Consider the following 18,799-nt stretch of genomic DNA (forward strand, 5'->3'; position numbering starts at 1 on the left):
TATTTAAATTGTTTGTATACATACGAATTAATACATGCCTATCGATAAATTGAGCAGTTTCTTAACTAAAACAATCGAGTGGTTCGAATTTAAACTTAGGCCTTTAATGGATTTTCGTTTTAAGCTGGCGCCATTTAAGGACGAATTGGGTTTAATTTTAGTTTAGGTTTAAAATTTTACTTAGCGCTAACTCCAGTTCCTCTTTAATTACAGTTAAGTTTACTGTTTTTCCCAGCTGAATGAGCAGCTGATCAACTAGAAACAGCTGAGTGTGATTCAATTAGGCACAACGTGGACGCCACATGAACCCCACGTACGTATGTAAATATATGAATATATACAATAATTACGAGTCCACAATATAAATTTATGAATGGAGTTGCCAAAACAAAGGCCACACCATGACATCGGAGCTCTCTTCGCAGACGCGCAGGACTTTGTACGCATCAGTGCTCCCATGGTCAGATACAGTAAGCTAGAGTTTAGAAGATTGCTTCGTCAGAATGGAGTGCAATTGGCCTTTACTCCAATGATGATTTCCGATTCGATAAATAACAGCGAAAAGGCCAGGCAAAACGAGTTTACCACTGGCCCAGATGACCAGCCGCTCATAGCACAGTTTGCCGCCAAGGATGCAATGGAATTTGTCACGTCTGCGCAGCTCGTTTACCCTTATGTGGACGGTGTAGATCTTAACTGCGGCTGCCCACAAAGTTGGGCCATTGCCAAAGGCTACGGCTGTGGTCTATTGCGCCAGCCAGAGCAAGTTCGGGATGTTGTCCAATGCTTGCGGCGAACGTTGCCAACGGATTTTAGCGTCTCGGTCAAGATGCGTTTGTTGCAAAGCAGCGACAGCCAGACATCATTGCAAAGAACGATCCAGCTGGCACAGCAACTGGAGCACTGTGGTGTCACATTCTTGACGTTGCATGGACGTACGCCGTCACAGAAGCATTCCAAAGACACGCTTAACGTAGCGGCCATGGCTGAAGTGTGCCAATCGCTGCAAATTCCGCTAATAGTCAATGGTAATGTGGAAAGCTTTCAAGATGCCTGCGAACTGCATACCAGGACACATGCGGCTGGCGTTATGGCTGCACGTGGATTACTCGCCAATCCGGCGCTCTTCAACAGCGAATATCCGCAGGCCACAACGACTCCCAAGGCCTGTGTGCAGCAGTGGCTGGACATCGCCGAGTCGGCTGGTGACCACTTGCAGTTTCAGTGCTTCCATCACCATCTAACCTTTATGTGGAGCAGCGAAATGAAACGCGCATTGCGTGTCCAGTTCAATAGTCTAAACAGCAAATCGCAAGTGCTGCAGTTTCTGGCCGAGCACTATGATCTGCGTCCAAATGCCACCAGTTCAACGCAGCCGGCTACCTACACAAATTGTACGTACACCCACTTCACACCGCCCAAGCATGCCCGGCACCTGGCTGCCGAGGCGGAGGAAATCTGTTGGAATTCAGAGAGCGATGGCAAATATTTTACAGAGTTTAAAACCCAGCAACAGTCTAGCGAAAAGTCTGAGGATCTCGACCTAGGCGGTCTGTTTGTAGACGAGGACTGATGTTTGTAAAATAAATAAGCTAGTAATAAGGTTGCTTGTGACATTGACTGCTTTCATAGCCAAAATTAGTTTAAGGCGGTCATTAAATATACATAGAAACTAAATTGAACTTTAAATATTGTTATTTTCAATTGTGTTGCAATTCGATTAGAGCGAATGTTATTCTCGCCGATTCTAACAGAGTTACTTAACAGCGCACTGTTAGAGCTTGGATGCGCACGTTGCCATACAGCGATTGTAAATTTCCATGCTCCCATTTAAGAATTGCAAGCTGCAGTTTTCTTCTGCCGTTACTCAACTCTTAAATCTGTTAAAGTCTTAAAGGTATTTAACATGTAAGTATAATTTACCGCAAAGTGGTACATAGAACGTCGCCCGTGTAGGCGAATATTGTAACTTGATTTGCTATTTATATTCTAATCGATAGTCGATAGTAAAAAGTTATTGGTACATAAAGAGTTGCCCATCACTAGATACAAAGAAAGAAACCAAAACAAAGTCTCGAAAATGCGTCGCCGGGAACTACAAACTATACAACTGAAGCTCTCCGAGCTAAAGGAGTATGAACAGGCGAAGCTGGAGCGTGCCAAGGCTCGACAGCAGGTGCCATCGCCACGCACTCCCACACCCACCTCGGACAGCGACATCATGTTGCTGCCGTCAAGCAGTGTGCCGACCATTCTGCTAGCCAACAACAGCACCAACTCGGAGGATGAAGCTCAGCCAGGTACCAAGGACAACGCCGCATGAAGCAACAGACTCAACAGTTTCGCTTAAACTATATGGTAAGTTGACATTTATAGTTAAATACATTTTCACATTCACATTTAAAATTAGTACACATTGTTGAGGCTGCTGCCGTTGTTGTTGTTGTTGTTCTGAAAACGCACCGTCTCAAAGCCATCGACGAGTATTTCACGATCCTCGGTTTGCTGGCGCTCGCGCAACCACTGCTCTCGCACGGGCACATAGCGCCGCAGTCCCGGCCACTTGGGCCAGCAGCGTCGCTTATACAGAAGCCAAACCAGTGACAGGGAGCACCCAAACAAAAAGCAAATCACGAATATGCTCACGCCATGTACATGCGAGTGAGTCACCTCCTCGTCCTGTTCCTCTGCTGGCTGCTTCATCACAGCATCATTATCTATCTGCGGTTTGTCAGTAGCTTTTGTTGCTGGGATCATGCTCTGCTCCTTGTTGCACCACGGTACAGGCACATAGCTTGTGATTACATCGCCAGCTAGCGAGTGGACGCGTACGGCGCACTCGTTGTAGGTGCCGTTTAATTGGGCCGCATGCACATAGTTCGCCTGGGCATGAGCTCGTCGTGTCAGGCAGCTTAGGTGCGTTTCTGCTACCTGCTCGGACACATTGTTGCGGTAGTGCAGAACGTAGTTGACAATCGCCCCGTTCGGCTGTACCGGCTCTGTAAAGCGAACTATGTACTCGGTTGTCTTGGGTACGCGGCATGCGCTCAGCTCCAACACCAGATCCGCGCCCAATGTGAAATTTGTGCGTTCGTTCAATATCGCTGAGCTACTGCAGCCGAGCGAGTTGCATGCCTGCAATTGCAGTGAGTACAAACGATATCGCTCCAGCTTGCGCAGCTCGTACACCGTTGTATTGGCCGCTAAACGTAACTGCTGCCCGAGCTTCGTCTCTGGGGCCGGACAGTTGCCGGGCGCATCCAGGTTGCAGCGATACATGGCGGCCATTTCTTCTATAAAGTGCTGATCATCGGCCAGTTCCGCCTGACGCGCACAGCATTCGTCGTAGTCAAATTCTTTTAGCGAGCGCCAACGCGCTCCGTCCATGTCCTGCCACTGAAACGCCGGTTGCCGGCAGTAGTCGCGTTGATCAATATAGGCCGCATCGTCGGTCAGATTGTAAACGCTCAACATATAATAGTCATGCTCCTGGCCGCTAAGGCGTAGCGTCAGCATATTGTCCGTTTTCTTGGTAACGGCCAAAGTTGGAGGCTTTGGTATGTCCGGTTGCGTTTCCACGTAGATCATATCGCTACGCGCTTCCTGATGGACATCGCCACCAAAGGTGCGCAACAGGCAGGCGTAGCGTGTATGCGGCTCCAGTTGCTCCAGTCGATAGCTGTAGTGCGTGCCATTATCTTGTAGGTCGTCCACAAATAGCAACAGACGCTGCCAATTGATGCGCGTACAGACGGGCGCCTCTAACTCACTCTGTTCTGCATAAACTGTGCCCAGCGGCACTGTTCTGTAAATTAGTTCCAGCTCCACACTCATCTGCGATTTTGGCCACCTAAGCTGCAGCGTACGATGGGAGCGTGCCTTTAAAGATAGATAGATATATAAAGTATATAAAGCAACACCAATTATGATTATGAGTGTAAGTGAGTAAGGGATCAAATGAGAATCGCATAAAAAGGCGATCCATATGCAAGTGGGAGAAAATCAGAAGACAAGAGTGACAAATAGAAGCCAATAGGAAAGTCCGTTTGGAGAGCTAGCCAGCTTTATAGACCAAAATGCAAAAGCTTATTGTTTTTCTTTTTGATTCAGACTAAATTTGGGTTGTTGAGAATTGCAGAGAAGGGACGTTCCTTATTAGGCCGAAGAAACCTTCTTATTCACACATATAAATACTTGGTCTGAATATGGTTTACAAAAGCTATATTGTGAGATATAGTTCCTAATCTAGATAAGATAGTGGTGGGACATGTAGGTTTCTTGTAGCGCAGACAGGTAGTACTCACCTGGACAGACAACTGCAGCTTGGCCGGGCCGCAAAGGACTTCCTGATCGCTGGTCTGCAGCGAGTCCATCACCTTGTCGTGTATTACGCGCATTTGAAAGTCCTTCATATGCTTGTTGCACAGCTTATTGTTGCGGTGCATAAACATGCCGCCATTAACAAACTCCAGGTCCACCGCCGGCTCCCACAAGTCGGTCAGCTGCTTGTTATCGTACAGTATAAATGCGTAGTGTCGATTCTCTAGCGGATCGCCGTGTATGAGGCGCAAATTGCTAAGGAACTTCAGGCTACTCAGCTGCGAGGATCTAATGATTAAATAAACATTAGATTGAATACGCCTATTCTGCTTTGACGGAACACGCACCGGTAGATCTTGAGGTGTCCACGTATCTCACGTATACTGCTAAAACTGCGCTCCAGCTGCTCCTCATTGACTTGATTGCGTATGGTGATGATGAGGCTGCCGTTGACAATCTGGCAGCCGCGCAGATCCTCCGCATCGGCCAAATTGTATATGGCAATCATGCCATCGGATTGCTCTGCAGAACAGACGCTCACGCAAGGCTCCAGCGGATCGCAGCGCACGCATTCCGACTTGGCATCGGCCTTGTGGCCACTCGGGCAGAAGGCGACGCACTCAAAGCCAAACGTAAAGTGCCCATGGTGGGCCACACACTCGTCACGGGTGTAACAGCGTTGATACTGCTCCAGCACATACCTGCAAACGGACTAACTCTAAGTGGCAATCAACAAGACGCCAAGCCGGCGTGGCTCAGCCCCTCACTCACTTGTCGGGCGGGCAACGTTTTACGCAAACCCCGGCATTGGTTAGTCCGCGACAGACAAAACAGCCCGCGGCCGAGGAATTGTAGCAGCCACCCAGGCACTCCTCGTGGCAGTCGTCTAAGTTTCTGCGGAACAAGGGGATAAAGCAAAAAAAATCCAATTAAATTTGTGATTCACTACAAAATGCTTCTTTTGTAGAGCTACTTAGTATATCTTCTTCAAATGCTGCCTCTAAGCTCAGACTAATATTTGAGTGTTAAAATTACAAGAAAAAAAAACCTAATTCGGTAAGCTCTGAAAAAAAACTGAATATACTCTATTTAACAAGTAAGAGCCTCTAGTCGGGAGCTACCGACTAGGGAGAACCCTAAACCCTCCTCTACCAACACCAATTCATGCTTCAGCAGAATAAGAATAAATTTAAAAAAAAAAAACGATTTCCTTGATAGGTCTCGAGGGAGAGATTAAAATAGCAGCATTGAAAACAACACAATCGCAATTGCCATGCTGTTGATAGAATTCAATAGAGACATGTATGAATGTGTGAAGCTGGGGCTAGCTGCCCCAACCATGTGGGCAGCCAAAACACATTGTTTTTAATAACTTTTGTGTTTCTTAACCGGTCTTAATGAAATGTTGATTTGTAGCTATGTGCTGATAAGGGAATGTTGGCGATAGCTATAAAATTAAAGATATATATATATATACTATTTTAGAAGCTACATGTCAAGTTTGGTGACTCTAGCTCTTAAAACCTAGAGATATTTGCTCAAAAAACACGATTTCGATATCGATTTTGATCGATTACTAGGAAAAGGGGCACGTTATCGATTATCAGAAACAAACTCGTACTGCGCGGGCACTAGGAGGACCTACGGTCTAAATTTCAAGCCTCTAGCTCTTATAGATTCTAATATCCTTGTGTTCATACCTACGGACGGACGGACGGATCGACTTGGCTGTTGATGCTGATCAAGAATATATAAACTTTTGTGGGGTCGGAGATGCTTCCTTCTGCCTGTTACATACATTCTGCACAAATACATTATAGCCTTTTTACCCAATTTAAATGGGTTCAGGGTATATAAATAAACATGCTAGTTTCTAAAGGGTCAAAACTGTTATCGAAGTTCGTAGCTACTGTCGAATTAATGAATTCGTTTTTAAAACAGGTAACAGATAAAAGATAGTGATGAGCACAAGTCACTACTAAATTAACAACCAATGGGTATGGAGTATAGCTATTAAATCGAAAAGTAAATTCATATGCCCACCGATCATGATGCACCACATTATCATTCTCAAAGCTCTGGCACGTAATATTTGACCAGCAATACTTGGATGGACAGCCATTGCAGGTGGCGCGTTGTGTGCAGTTGTTGGATCCAAGCACGATGTGATTCTCCCCGGCGCTCAATGTGAGTCGATCCCAATTGACCTGCAAAGCAATAGCTGAGTGAGCATATCAAGTGGCCAGTCAGAACTACTTACTCTTTCCAGTTGACAAAGCTTGGGGCAGCTACCGATGTAGACGTGTCCGCGTTGAATGGCCACTAGCGATTTAAATTCCAGCTGAAATTGGCAAATGGAAATTAACAAAAATGTTTATTCTCTATTAGCAGGTATTCCCGAGCCTTGCTCGGGTGTAAACATGTCTTAAATGATTTTCCATAAAGTCTTTGAAAATGAACTTTATTCCTCAAATCTTTGGCCATTTATACCAAAGAGGAGTGGATTTTCCGAAAAGTGTGAATCGCCCCTCAAATGAATTTGAACAAAGATCTTTGAAAATGAGTTTTAGGCCGATCGGGTGTAAACAAAATAGTTTCACACTTTTCTTAATCTCCACCCCGCTTGGATGAGGAATGTATTGTAATCTTCGTTGTGTCCGTGTCCACTTACCAGCTGTAGATCAGGCATGCTGGTCACGCCCAGGGCATAATTAAGGAACAGCCTACGGCCGCGTATCACAGTAAGATTGGGAAACATATGCCTGATGCCAGTCAAGTTGCGCACTTCAGTAAATATCATAAAGTCCGTGATCTCGCGCAATTTGGGAAACGAATAAGCGCTATAATTGCATTTTTGACTGGGTATCAGCGTTATCATCACATAGCCAGTAACAACTGTACAGTTGTCTAATAGACTCATTTTGCTGCACTCGTTGCGTATGTCAATGCTGGTGCACTCCTTGAACTCGGCCGTCTTATTGGGTAGCGTCGATCCCATGGCCAAGACGGGGATGGCAGCAAGCACTAGCAGCATGTGCCCAAGGTTCGGCAACATGTTGCCAATTGTCTGATACTTGTGCGTGCTTATAATTGTTGCTGAGACTGTTGTTCTTCTTGTTGTTGTGGTTGTTGCTGAGACTGTTGTTCTTGTTGTTGTTGCTGCTGTTTACTTCGCCGTCTTTTCAACATTGCTCAGCTTTCTGCTCTATCATCAGGTTTGTTTATATGGTGTATTTTACAGTTAGTGCACGCTTGCAGTTTCTCTTGCTCTTTAGCACAGTTTGCCTAATTAGCGCGATGCCTTTGCGATCGATCCCCCGAATTCCCGATTAGCCTCAATTTATGAGTTTCATACCCTGATATTTTCCACACTATCTCCAACGTAAATCGCACAAAGGGTTTCAGCTAATTTTTGCTCACTTTTTTTTCTCGCTTAGTTGTCTAAAAAATCGCACGAACAATCACACACACACACTGACACAGTTAAAACATTTGTTGGAGCTCGTCCTAAAATCAGGGCGCCGATTTTATTTAAAATGATGTGCTCAAGGGTGAGCCACGAATTGATCTGATTTCATTATTGCTGTACATTAAGTGCCGAGTCTTTCCATTGGTAAGGTTGCCACTTATTTCAGAGCCCAAATTTTAGTTGGATAATTTTGGAGATGAAACTTATGCAATACTGAAGGAATTTTTAAATCACCGAAATCATAAATTGAACGCTTTCAGAATAAACATTTAATGTGAGAAACAATATTAATAAAACTCGTAGCACTAATTAGCTTTTAACACGTTTCAATGCGTCCTGTTTCCGGTTGTGTCTATTCAGAAAATCAAGCAAATGGACCTAGATCCATAATTAATTATATTCATATGCCTAAAAATATAGAAGATCGTATTATTTACAAAATTAAATATGGTGATTTAATTAATTTGATCTAAGATCAATAGAATTACATTGATCAAACAATATTGAATTTAACAAAATCTTAATGTTGTAAAACACTTTTTCACTAAAAAAAAACAAAATATAAAAAATTTGTTTTTTCCCTTTTTTTTATAAACGGGCGTCTTTACATAAAATGTATAATTTATTATATGCCACTTGAAAGTTTAACAAATTTTTAAATATTTGGATTTGCATTATTTCAGATTGCCATCATCACAGGAGCAAAAAGATTCTTTGGAAACTAAATATTTATACCAAAACTCAAAGGTTTTCGCAATACCTTGAAATAGCATTTAAAACTTTAGTTATATTTAATTTTGTACGCACTATATGTTTAAGTTGAAAGAATTCATTTATATTTATTTAACATTCAGCTCGATCATAATTTTTATTATATTGATAATAAAAGAAACTGTGACTTTGAATTTCAAGTGTAACGCTCGACAAGTTTCAGAGACGAATTCGCGACGATCTCGACGGCTCGACGACCAATTGCCGACTGTGTTGGCCAGCGGAAGCCAAAGAGTCTGGGCTGTCGTGGAGCCCGGAACGTAACGATCTGTGCGAGCCATCAAATTGATTTTTTATTTAGTGCCTCCCCGCGCACCCGGTACACTGCGCGTCGTGCCTGCGGAATGTGCGGGCCTTTTGTCATGTGTCTTACGGCATTCGAAGGCAGACCGTAAATTAATTTAAAGCGTTTGATTTGTCGTCGATGTCGCTCACGTACTGAGTAGCGTACAGAGTTAATTTGTCATCTCTGCAGCTGTGCCGACGGCTCTTACATAATGGCGCACAAATCGAATGTAATTATATTAAGTATTCGCTCAAGGTTATAATTTCTCTCAGTGCACTTGCAGCCTTTCCATTTGTCCGGTTGCTGTTCTTGGCTTTTGTTGCTCCTGCCAAACAGCCAGCTGATTCGCTTGGCTCATAAAAACAGCTGACTCCAATTAGCCACATGGCACCGACATTACGGGACCTGCACACACACACACACACACATACACAAATGACACACACACACGCACACGCACACAAATCAAGACTGACAACTCCCATGCATCAAAGCAGCTGAGACCAAAAGCTATTAACGTTAACGAGAGAGATGAAAGATGGACAAATAAAAAGGGCTTCAAGCCAAAAACAATTTTCCAGCTGGGCAAAACTTTGTAAAAGGCAATAAAAAGATGAAAAATTGTGTGTTAAATTTCGGACAAGTATCAGGTTAATTAGTAAAGCAGGGAATTATGAAAATAAATTATAAAAAATTTTATTTTCCATCTAAAAATTCTTAAATTATATTTTATAGACTTAAGCGCGCTTTCCTAAAATGCTACATAAATCAAAAATTGTTTTTATTTCTGATTGAACATACACAACTATGACGGCTATCTAGTTCGAATAGCTCCGATCCGGACAATTCCGGAAATAATTGATTGAGCATTGACTCTAAGACTTGGAACGTAGACAAATATAGTTTTGGAAGTCGTTTTTTTTTATAAAAATGTACAATTAAATTCCGTAAAAGTTCACTCAAGTTGCGAAAATATAAATACAAATATTGTGAGCTGTTTTCTCTGCAACGTATTATTTTTTTCCTGAATGAGAACTTTATTTGTTTGGAGGCCCCGTTTCTCGTGTCAAAGTTCAATTAATTCAATTAAATTATATGTGTGCGTGTAGGTTATATATGGCCCGACGCATGTGAACCCATCCATCAATTTACATAAAATGAACACGCTCTCGTTTGAATATCAGAAAAATAATAGTTTAGGTTACTTTGCCAAATAAAACATATACCAATTCTACATACATATATAAATACCATATATTGATGTACATTTAAGTTTTACGCTTAGGTTAGGGAAATGTCTGATGGACACGGATGCTGGCTTATTCCGGTGGCGTGTTGTCGTGTATCCACTCCTGGAAGTAGACCAAGCTCGTGTATACGCTGGGTATGCGAAGTCCGCCGCAGTTGTCTGAGCCAAAGGACATGATGCCGATCTGCAACAAATACAATCAGCTACGAATTGATGTCAGTCAGTCAATGACAGGTAGTATACCTGTGAGAAGATGCCGTTCTCTTGGATGAACAATGGCGCACCGCCAAAGCCTTGACAGACATCCTTGCCCTCGCCGCCGGCGCACATCCATTGGCCCTCAATTGAATTGGGCGATTCGAGTGCGCCCGTTGATCCATAGTTGCGCAGGCACAGATCCCAGCTGGTCAGCGGTACGTCCAGATGCGACATCTCCGGCTGGCGTATGCTCGACGTGGACATCTTGCCCCAGCCGGCAATGGTCGCCCGCTTGCCCACCACCAAATTGGCGCGTGTCTTCTGCAAACAGATCGGCTGGGTGGCCACTGCAGCGGGGCACGGGGAGAGAAAAACAAAACAAATCGGTTCAGTTGCAATTTGACTTTGAATGCAGCAAACACGTATCGGCCATTAAAGGAAAAGGAGGCTGGTCTCCGGCTCGCAACGTTGGCCTTATTGATTGCCCTCACGCTCACGTACGCCTATAAAATATTATAAAGCCATAAAGCCACCTGCAAACAAGCTGGCCAACAATTAAGGTAACGCCCCCTGATGGCTGCGGTATTTTGATTTTCGTAGCTAATGTGCTGTTTACGAGTTGCCTGCACCTCGACGTTGCTGGCCCTTATTTGTTCAGATCGCAATGATATTGACGCTTTAAGATTCAATTTAAATTTATGATTTTGATGAAAACATCCGAAGGCTGTTCGCATAAGATGCATTCCTTTCGCACAAGACGCTCGAACGTGAACTTAAAACAAGTATATCAAATCACAACTATCAAAACGAGAATTATATGACTTATAATTTCAGGGCGAGGGTCGAAGATCATGGGAGTATTGTAAGAAGAAAACATGTAAGTATAACTAACATTTTTTTAAAAATCAATTAAAGATTCCATATACTTGGTATTCGTTAAGAAATTGCAATTCAAACTAATCTCAACTCAGAGGTAAAACCTAAATTAAATTATTTTATGAAACAGAACATTCCGAAAATACAAATTTCAAGAATCGGAATAAAAAGGTTCAATATTCGGATTGTATTAAAATGTTGCAATCGTTAGATAATTATAGTATTGAAAAAACCAAAGATCTATTGCCTTTGTTTTTAGATCTTATAGTAATCATATTCATAAAGTTTTCTAGAGCATATTAAAATTTTTAAATTCTTTTATAGAACTGTAATTTAACATTTCTGGACTTTGGCAATTTTAATCCAGCCTAATTACTGACTTAAAAAATAATTCATAGATGATTATAATATTGAAAAATTGTCTATTGTCTTCTTATTTAGATTTTATAGTGATCTTATTCGTAAAGTTTTGTGGGGCATATTGAAATTTAAAATTCTTTTTATAGAAAAAAGAAAATAATGATAAATATAAATAAATAAATAAAAAGTAAACGTAAAGTAGTCCTTTAAAATTGTTGTAAAATTGAAGAATTTTAAGCAGCGAAAACCTAACCTCAAATCCAGGCTAATCCAAAGTCCAAGCTTATTGAAGTGTGTCTAAAATCGAAAACTAATATTGGGTAGCCGGCTAACGGTTGATCCGCGTTTAGCCTATTACTTGCTAGACTAAACACACACCAGAGCTTGTCGCTGGCCAATTAAGTTAACCCCGGAACCCCTCCCCGGAGCGGGCAATGGAAATGGAGCCCTAACCTCAAATTAGCAAACATGCAATATATAAGAGTCGTAGTTGACATTATTGAACTTGGCTGCGAGTGCGAGTCGAAAATAACACAGAGCAAAACGATTTTTAATTAACGTTGACACTGCGAAGCGTAACCAGCCCCCAGTCCGAGTCGCCCGGCCCGGCCCATCCCTGTTCCCTTTCCCCTCGCTTACCCGAGTAATTGAGCGGTGTTTTGAGCACCAGCAGCGCAATGTCATGATGATATTGGCCTTGCTTATAGTCTGGATGCACAATCACATGGCTGATCGCATGATTCACAGACCGTGGTGCGCAGAAGCCAGTGCTGGCGCAGTCCGGATCACTGGAGGTGTCATACTCGCCAACGCGCACCGATGAGCTGCAGGCGAAAGTTTAGATGCACCGCGATATACACATATACATACAGATATATATATGGACACAAGCATAACGATTGGCATACTTACAGCCGGTGGCCATCGGCCTTGGCCAACGCACAATGGGCGGCGGTCAGGATGACACGCCGGGCAATGATCGATCCTGCACACGGATAGGCAAAGGCGCCCGTGCTTATGTCTGCAATGGGCGACTTAAAGACAACCGATTTCGATCAATTAATTGATTGATATTCACTTACGCTTAAAGCCCACGCGAGCCACAAAGGGATACGAGCCGAGTCCCTTGTAGAAATGTCCCTGCACAAGCGACTTGCCGCACACCTGATTCTTCTCCAGTGGACTGCTCGGGCAGCACACGTAGGGCATCTCCTCGCCACCGCCGCAAAAAAGCGACTTGTCGCCGTAATAACAGTTCTTCGCCACCTCATAGATCATTGCCGTGCAGTCGTGCAGCGGCGTGCACTCGGTGCCAAAGGAGCACTCCGTATTCGTGCCCTGGCCACCAGCGTAGGAGCGAGCGGCCACCGAGTGGGAAGCACTCGAATTCCCATTGGATGCTTTTGCATAGGACGATGGAATAATTAATTTCTCTGTGGAGCAGTAAAAATATTTTTAAGGATTCATATCTATCTAATTTTATGCCTGATAAAGGATAAAGGATGTGTTATAAAATGATAACAAGGATTTTGCATGATTCGAATATCTTTTTCTCTATTTGCTGAATACCCAAGAATTAGTTTAAATATATATTAATAAACTTAAATATATAGCACATGCATCTTAGTTTCTTACAAGGATAACTACTAAAGTAAAAAAAAATTCTTAATATTCCCTTGGATAGAACTGAACTAAAGAAAACCTACCAAATTCACCGGCTTCTGTTCGGATAAGAGCAAATATATTATAAAATATGAATAATCGGTAAAGCGATCGCATTGCTATTTCACTGGGCAAAACACTTGGGTTATTCAAAAATTTTGTATATGGTATATCACAATAAATAGAGCTCTTGTCGTAACTCCCGTTCCAGGTAAAGTTCTATTACTTCCGATCCGTGCGCGTTCACACAACTTTTTCGACTAAAAGCACACAACGTTGGACCTGGCCAGTAAAGATCGCGCCGCCAAATGAAAACGAAATTTTATGGCCAGTTGGGGGAAGGGGGGTGGGGGGGGCTGCTGCTGTCGGTTACTAACTGATTTTTATGACAGTTTGGTCTCAATTCGCGACCATTTCCAGGTTGTCGTTGTGTTTATTTATTTGTAGATAGTTTCTATGACTCCGATAGCCGGGCACGCAGCTGGCTAAAATGTGTTTAAAATGTGTGATATGTGGATCATATGTGCGGTCATTAGTTAGTTAGATGTTAGCGGCTTTTATGCATGTGGCTAGTTGCAGTTTGTATTATTATTATTTGCCCGCCACACATAATAGAAATGTGGTTGGCACTTACATACATCTAGGTATATATATCGGTATATATACAGGTTTATATAGGTATACAGATGTTATAGATAGACAAGTCTATGGCTGGCAAGGCGGGGCAAATGATGCGGCAGTTAGTTGCACTTTTTTTTGAATTTGTTAATAATTTGTAAGCTATGCATTAAATGATTATTTAGAATTCATTCGACATTTGAAAATTAATTTCGGTTTTCGATCCACTTCTAGATACAACTTTAAATAAATAGATAGAAAATTTGAAGTACAAATATATTTAAATTATATTTAAAGCAAATGGAATGTAAATATATTTATGGATATTTGCAAATAATTGTAAGACTTATTTGGAAATTTTTAAATAATTGCCAACTGTCAAAAAAAAGGAGCTAATTAGAATGTTGACTCAGTTATGAGAAGCTATGAAAACAGAATTTAATTAAGGTCTAAAGTGCATAGCTTATTTGTTTCTAATATTGACACAGATTCCGCTTTTCAGTTTCATATGTTTTAAATAGTTATATCTATTAGCCTAGAAAATTTATTTAAAAAAAAAAAAAAAACTTTTGGATTGTAGCGCACATTTCACTTCCAATCAGCCGAAACTTTCTTCGGGCTGCGAGTGTGCGGTTATTTAAGTTAATTTTACTTTTGTTTTTTTTTTGTTTTAATTATAATAAAAATATTATGAATGAGATCATTTTGATTTGATAAGCGGCCGACTGACCAGAGAGAGAGACGGTTCCACTTTTTTAAGCATGAAAACAAGCGCGACATTAAACGCACATTAAAATGTTTTATTGCACAAACAACAACAAATGCACGTTAATATATGTACATATGTGTGTATATAGGTGTGTGTGTGTGTGTGTAGAGATATACTATATGTGCATTAACAAATGCTTGTACTAAGCCAATTTGTTTTCTTTTTCGGTTGTATTTAATGGTGAATTTTACTTTCATTGCGATTAACATCATTTATCGCGCTTTTACAAAAAAAGAAAAACGAACGACTGCTGGAAATGATTTACACTTTACTATGGACACGTTTTTAACATCCGATAAGTGTATGTCACTCAGTTTGTTTCATCGCCGCTGTCCAGCAATTGGTCGTCTTCCTTGAGCTCCTTGTCCTGGGCTGCCCCATTGCCGCCGCCCAGCTGGGCCAGTGCACTGCGCACTGCGTCTTCGTAGTAATCACAGCGGGCGGACAAGCTGGAGCTACAACTCACGCTGGACACGATGCTCGACAGGCTGGCACTCGACTCGCTGGCATTGTTCTCCATGGAGGTGCTGCTTTGCGCACCGGACAATTGTCGTCGGCGCTGGCGCTGCTGTTGCAGTGCGTCATACACGTAGTCATAGTCATAGGTGCCCTCGGGCCTAGCATGGAGCGGAATGGGAAAGTTGTGCAGCACCTGGCGGAATACCTCATAGCGATCACGTAACTGAGCGTCCACCTCCTCGCTGCGTCGCTCCTCGGACTGCAAAGAGTGCAGTACCGAGTACATGAACACGCGATTGGCAATGTGGCAGTCGGGCAAGAGGCTACGCTCGACTCCCTGATTGGGGCACATGCCGATGACCGGGTGGGTACCAGACACAAATACCGTGGTCGGGGCCTGAATATGAATGCAATAACGCCTTTCTTCTGCGGACAGCTAACTATTTTTTACAAAAACAAAAACTTCAATTTAAAACGAGCGGTTAATTTTTCATATACATATATTAACTAAATCAACACACGAAATAAACTGGGGCAGCTTTGTAAAAATATTACATAATTAATTCAAATTCTAAAGCATAAAACAATGCCAACTAAAGCGCTTAACATAAAAAAATAAAAAAAACCAACATTCAATACAATAAATAAAGGCGGAAGTATAACCATTATTATTACCGTTACTGCGCCCCTATATCCGAGAGTAATTCGTTTTAATTGACTGAATATAATAAAAATAAATGATCAATTTGATTATAAAATGAAAATATGCATATTCTTCAATTTAACTTGTTTGCATTTTTAATGACATTTCAAAATAACGATACTTCTCTGGATTAAGCATGTTTTTTAATCTTTTCTTCATCGTTATTCAAAGCGAATCTTTTTCTCTTCTATCTCAGATTTGGGTATCTTGTATCTAACTTACATCCCCATCTTCCTAATAAGTCATATACCCATAAGTCTGTACATTTTTGCAACATTTTTATATGCCATTAAACGCTAAGTACAGTTAAATGCCATAATGGACAATAACCGTGCTTAAACTGCCATAAAATTGTCGAAATAAGTGAAATTAAACAGCGTATCCACATTTTATAGTACTTAGTTGTGTTATACTTTATTGAAATACAAAATGTAATCGAATGTTTAGGCATTTAGGCATAAATGGAATATTTGTAATGAATATTCAATTATAACAAAAAAAGGATAGCAATACGTGCGTGATTAACGCCAGAAAGGACACACGTAATACTGCTCATAAATAACTATTACAAACACAAACAATGGGGCACAATTTAAAAAAACGTTGGGAAAAGAAAAAATAAATTTAATTGAAATGAAAACAATTTATAAATGCATGTAATTATGCATGTATTGATGCTTAAACATTTAGAAAGACAGTTATGGGACAATGATCGCTGCCCAGGCAATGGCTGCGCATCACATTGTCCACGATGCGGGAGACAAAACGCTCCGAGACAATGCAGTAATCCAAACGCCAGCCAACGTTTCGGGCACGCGCATTGGACATGTAGGTCCAGAAGGTGTACGCACTGGTGCGCTCCGGGTACAAGTGCCTGAAGGTATCCACATACCCAAGGGCCAGTAAATCAGTCATCTTCTCACGCTCCTCCTTGGTGAATCCAGCGTTGCGTGTGTTATTCTTTGGATTAGCCAAATCAATCTCTGTATGCGAAACATTCATGTCGCCACAAATGACAACGGGCTTTAGTGCATCCAATTTTTGTACATACGCCTGGAAAAGTTGCTCCCAGCGCATGCGCATCTCCAAGTTAACCAGCTTGCGACCCGAATTCGGCACATACACATTGATTAAATAGAATTTCTCATACTCGGCGGTGATCATGCGTCCTACATCATCAAACTCCTGATTGCCAATGCCATATTCCACATTTATGGGCATTATTTTGCTGTAGATGGCCACGCCCGCATAGCCGCCGGGCATGCAGAGCCAGTATGGATGGTATCCGGGCAGACGCGTCATCTCATCGGGTAGCTGATCGTTAACGCATTTGGTTTCCTGCAAGTGAGTTGTTATATTTGTTAAATAGGTTTTTTTTGATACTCTTTGATATAAATTTGTATATGGTAATACCTGTAAACAAAATATGTCAGGCTCTTCAAAATCCACAAACTTTAGACCATCTTTCTTCAACCAGGCGCGCAAACCAGCCACATTCCAGCTAGAGATTTTCAAGTTGAATGGCTTGTCCGTTGGCGACGTGAATAGACTTTTCTCATAACTTTCAGCAGACTCTGCCTCCACCTTTTGTGTTGCTGCTTTTTTGGCCTTGGACGCTGGAAAACAAAAGTTAAGCACATTTTGCAAACTTTTCAATACCGCACCGCCACAGCCGGGCTCCATCAACGTACTTCTTGAGCCGTCAGCTGCATCGGCTGAAACGGCATTACCATTCTCTTCAGCGCCTGCAGCTGGTCGCTTTCGGCCGCGTGCTGCAAAATAAAAACGGCTATCTGGAAGCTTGCTAGAATGTGCAATTTTTTTGTACATACCTGGTTTGCTCGCTGGCACGTTTAGTTCCGCCAGCTCTATATTCTCGTTGACTCTCTTTTGCGTACGCTTTTTGCTGGTTGCTGGGACATCCACACTTGGCAGATCCTCCGGTGGCTGATTAGTTGCTGCTTTCTTGCCGCGCTTTTTGGCCGGAACCTCAACATTTTCATTGTTGCCCTTTGCTTGCTTGGTGCGCTTCTTGTTTGCTACCTGTGTTTCCGATTCTGGCTCTGGATCGTCCTCTGCCTCTAGCACCTCAGCGATTTCTGTGTCTGCCAAACGCTTCGTACCGCGCGCACGTTTTGTTGTTGCTGTTTTTATTGTTGATTCTTCAACGCCGACTGCAACGGCCTTTTTAGCTCTGCCCTTGGTCCCAGGCGCAGTCAATTCCTTTTTAGCACGTCCCTTCACTTGCTCGGCTTGTTCGGCTGACTCGGTAACAATATTTTTCTCTGGCTCCTTTTTGCGTCCGCGCGCTTTTGTGTCTGCCTCCTTGGTTGGTGCGGCAGCGATAGCGGCCTCCTCGTTTAGGGATGTTTTTTCTTTCTTGGCGCGTCCTTTAGTTACTTCAGGCTCTTCCGGTGCTAAGGTTTTCTCTTTTTTGGAGCGTGGCTTTGTTGCCTTAGTTTTCGGTTCGTCATTGACCTCTGTAGCCAATTTCTTGGCGCGACCTCTTGGCTTAGGCGGCTCTGTGTCTTCCACAATGACTTCTACCTTTTCAGCGGGCTTTCTTTTGGTCCGCACCGCCGGCTTTTTTGCAACAACTTCAATTTCTTGTGCATCATTTACTTCCCCAGCAGCCGTAGCAGCTGGCATTTTCTTGCCGCGCGCTTTGCTTTTGGGTGCCGGTTTAGTATCATTTGCGACGTTAGCGGCCCCCTCTTCTGTTACAGTCGAGGATGAAGCATCGTTGCCATTTGTTACGGGCAATTCCGACGGTGTTGTTTTTTTTGCAACTTTCGCGCGAGGCATATTTAAACAATTCTTTTTTTGAATTCGACAAGATTGTTGTTGTTGTCGTTCAATATTTTGATCACGAAATTTCCAACAATGTTTATCGCTTTCTGCTTACTTTTAAAATGCGGCCAATGCCAAAAACAACCGACCATTAGCTCTGCGCGGGCAATGGCAATGCCATCCCAAGCCGGCACCTTTTTTTAGCCCGCGTGAAGTTGGCAGCAAAACCATCGATATAACCGATTGCAGAATTTGAAGAAATAAATAAT

General features: G+C 42.4%; 6 protein-coding genes and 1 long non-coding RNA gene across 9 annotated transcripts; 3 read left to right on the forward strand and 4 right to left on the reverse strand.

Annotated features, from left to right (window-relative positions):
- Positions 1-141: 141 nt before the first annotated feature.
- LOC135435351 (tRNA-dihydrouridine(20a/20b) synthase [NAD(P)+]-like) lies at positions 142-1,677 on the forward strand. Of its 2 annotated transcripts, XM_064692361.1 has the most exons (2): positions 142-317; positions 380-1,677. In XM_064692361.1, the coding sequence occupies exons 1-2, from the start codon at positions 303-305 to the stop codon at positions 1,571-1,573; spliced, it is 1,209 nt and encodes a 402-aa protein (XP_064548431.1). In that variant the 5' UTR covers positions 142-302; the 3' UTR covers positions 1,574-1,677. The 2 variants fall into 2 exon arrangements, with proteins under 2 accessions (XP_064548431.1, XP_064548432.1); XM_064692362.1 differs by having other exon boundaries at positions 157-1,677.
- A 137-nt stretch (positions 1,678-1,814) lies between these two features.
- Positions 1,815-8,700, forward strand: LOC135435347 (uncharacterized). The gene is made up of 3 exons (XM_064692358.1): positions 1,815-1,908; positions 2,001-2,358; positions 8,473-8,700. Exon 2 carries the CDS (start codon positions 2,081-2,083, stop codon positions 2,321-2,323), a length of 243 nt encoding a protein of 80 aa, XP_064548428.1. The 5' UTR covers positions 1,815-1,908; positions 2,001-2,080; the 3' UTR covers positions 2,324-2,358; positions 8,473-8,700.
- Positions 2,347-7,814, reverse strand: LOC135435345 (insulin receptor-like). Its single transcript, XM_064692355.1, has 7 exons — positions 6,992-7,814; positions 6,581-6,661; positions 6,364-6,527; positions 5,092-5,214; positions 4,668-5,021; positions 4,305-4,608; positions 2,347-3,879 (listed from the first exon to the last, which is right to left on the reverse strand). The coding sequence occupies exons 1-7, from the start codon at positions 7,373-7,375 to the stop codon at positions 2,407-2,409; spliced, it is 2,883 nt and encodes a 960-aa protein (XP_064548425.1). The 5' UTR covers positions 7,376-7,814; the 3' UTR covers positions 2,347-2,406.
- An 817-nt stretch (positions 8,701-9,517) lies between the features above and the next one.
- LOC135435346 (chymotrypsin-like protease CTRL-1) lies at positions 9,518-13,448 on the reverse strand. Of its 2 annotated transcripts, none has more exons than XM_064692357.1 (6): positions 13,236-13,448; positions 12,612-12,929; positions 12,442-12,550; positions 12,169-12,353; positions 10,339-10,640; positions 9,518-10,279 (listed from the first exon to the last, which is right to left on the reverse strand). In XM_064692357.1, exons 1-6 carry the CDS (start codon positions 13,306-13,308, stop codon positions 10,166-10,168), a joined length of 1,101 nt encoding a protein of 366 aa, XP_064548427.1. In that variant the 5' UTR covers positions 13,309-13,448; the 3' UTR covers positions 9,518-10,165. The 2 variants fall into 2 exon arrangements, with proteins under 2 accessions (XP_064548427.1, XP_064548426.1); XM_064692356.1 differs by having other exon boundaries at positions 12,612-12,962.
- LOC135435355 (uncharacterized) lies at positions 10,697-11,302 on the forward strand. Its single transcript, XR_010437366.1, has 3 exons — positions 10,697-11,075; positions 11,128-11,170; positions 11,235-11,302. It is a non-coding gene; the product is annotated as an uncharacterized LOC135435355 (long non-coding RNA).
- A 1,378-nt stretch (positions 13,449-14,826) lies between the features above and the next one.
- Positions 14,827-15,577, reverse strand: LOC135435344 (uncharacterized). Its single transcript, XM_064692354.1, has one exon. The coding sequence runs from the start codon at positions 15,387-15,389 to the stop codon at positions 14,889-14,891; it is 501 nt and encodes a 166-aa protein (XP_064548424.1). The 5' UTR covers positions 15,390-15,577; the 3' UTR covers positions 14,827-14,888.
- Positions 15,578-16,127: 550 nt separating this feature from the next.
- LOC135435342 (recombination repair protein 1-like) lies at positions 16,128-18,765 on the reverse strand. The gene is made up of 4 exons (XM_064692350.1): positions 17,573-18,765; positions 17,432-17,512; positions 17,154-17,356; positions 16,128-17,078 (listed from the first exon to the last, which is right to left on the reverse strand). The coding sequence occupies exons 1-4, from the start codon at positions 18,543-18,545 to the stop codon at positions 16,419-16,421; spliced, it is 1,917 nt and encodes a 638-aa protein (XP_064548420.1). The 5' UTR covers positions 18,546-18,765; the 3' UTR covers positions 16,128-16,418.
- Between the last annotated feature and the right edge of the window lie 34 nt (positions 18,766-18,799).

This window comes from Drosophila montana, unplaced genomic scaffold (assembly GCF_035044405.1).
Source record: "Drosophila montana isolate Dmon_TW-CO22-7 unplaced genomic scaffold, ASM3504440v1 contig_3571_1, whole genome shotgun sequence".
NCBI lineage: Eukaryota > Metazoa > Arthropoda > Insecta > Diptera > Drosophilidae > Drosophila > Drosophila montana.

Coding starts and splice junctions, on each gene's coding strand:
- LOC135435347 (XM_064692358.1), top strand. CDS start 2,081: ATGCGTCGCCGGGAACTACAAACTATACAACTGAAGCTCTCCGAGCTA.
- LOC135435345 (XM_064692355.1), bottom strand. CDS start 7,375: ATGTTGCCGAACCTTGGGCACATGCTGCTAGTGCTTGCTGCCATCCCC. Junction 6,662..6,991: donor GCATGCCTGATCTACAGCTG/GTAAGTGGACAC, acceptor TGCCAATTTCAG/CTGGAATTTAAATCGCTAGT. Junction 5,215..6,363: donor AATGTGGTGCATCATGATCG/GTGGGCATATGA, acceptor CTTGTTCCGCAG/AAACTTAGACGACTGCCACG.
- LOC135435346 (XM_064692356.1), bottom strand. CDS start 13,308: ATGCGATCGCTTTACCGATTATTCATATTTTATAATATATTTGCTCTT. Junction 12,354..12,441: donor AAGGCCGATGGCCACCGGCT/GTAAGTATGCCA, acceptor TTTCGCCTGCAG/CTCATCGGTGCGCGTTGGCG. Junction 10,641..12,168: donor AACACCGCTCAATTACTCGG/GTAAGCGAGGGG, acceptor GCCCCGCTGCAG/TGGCCACCCAGCCGATCTGT.
- LOC135435344 (XM_064692354.1), bottom strand. CDS start 15,389: ATGTGCCCCAATCAGGGAGTCGAGCGTAGCCTCTTGCCCGACTGCCAC.
- LOC135435342 (XM_064692350.1), bottom strand. CDS start 18,545: ATGCCTCGCGCGAAAGTTGCAAAAAAAACAACACCGTCGGAATTGCCC. Junction 17,357..17,431: donor TGCAGCTGACGGCTCAAGAA/GTACGTTGATGG, acceptor TTTGTTTTCCAG/CGTCCAAGGCCAAAAAAGCA. Junction 17,079..17,153: donor CTGACATATTTTGTTTACAG/GTATTACCATAT, acceptor ACTCACTTGCAG/GAAACCAAATGCGTTAACGA.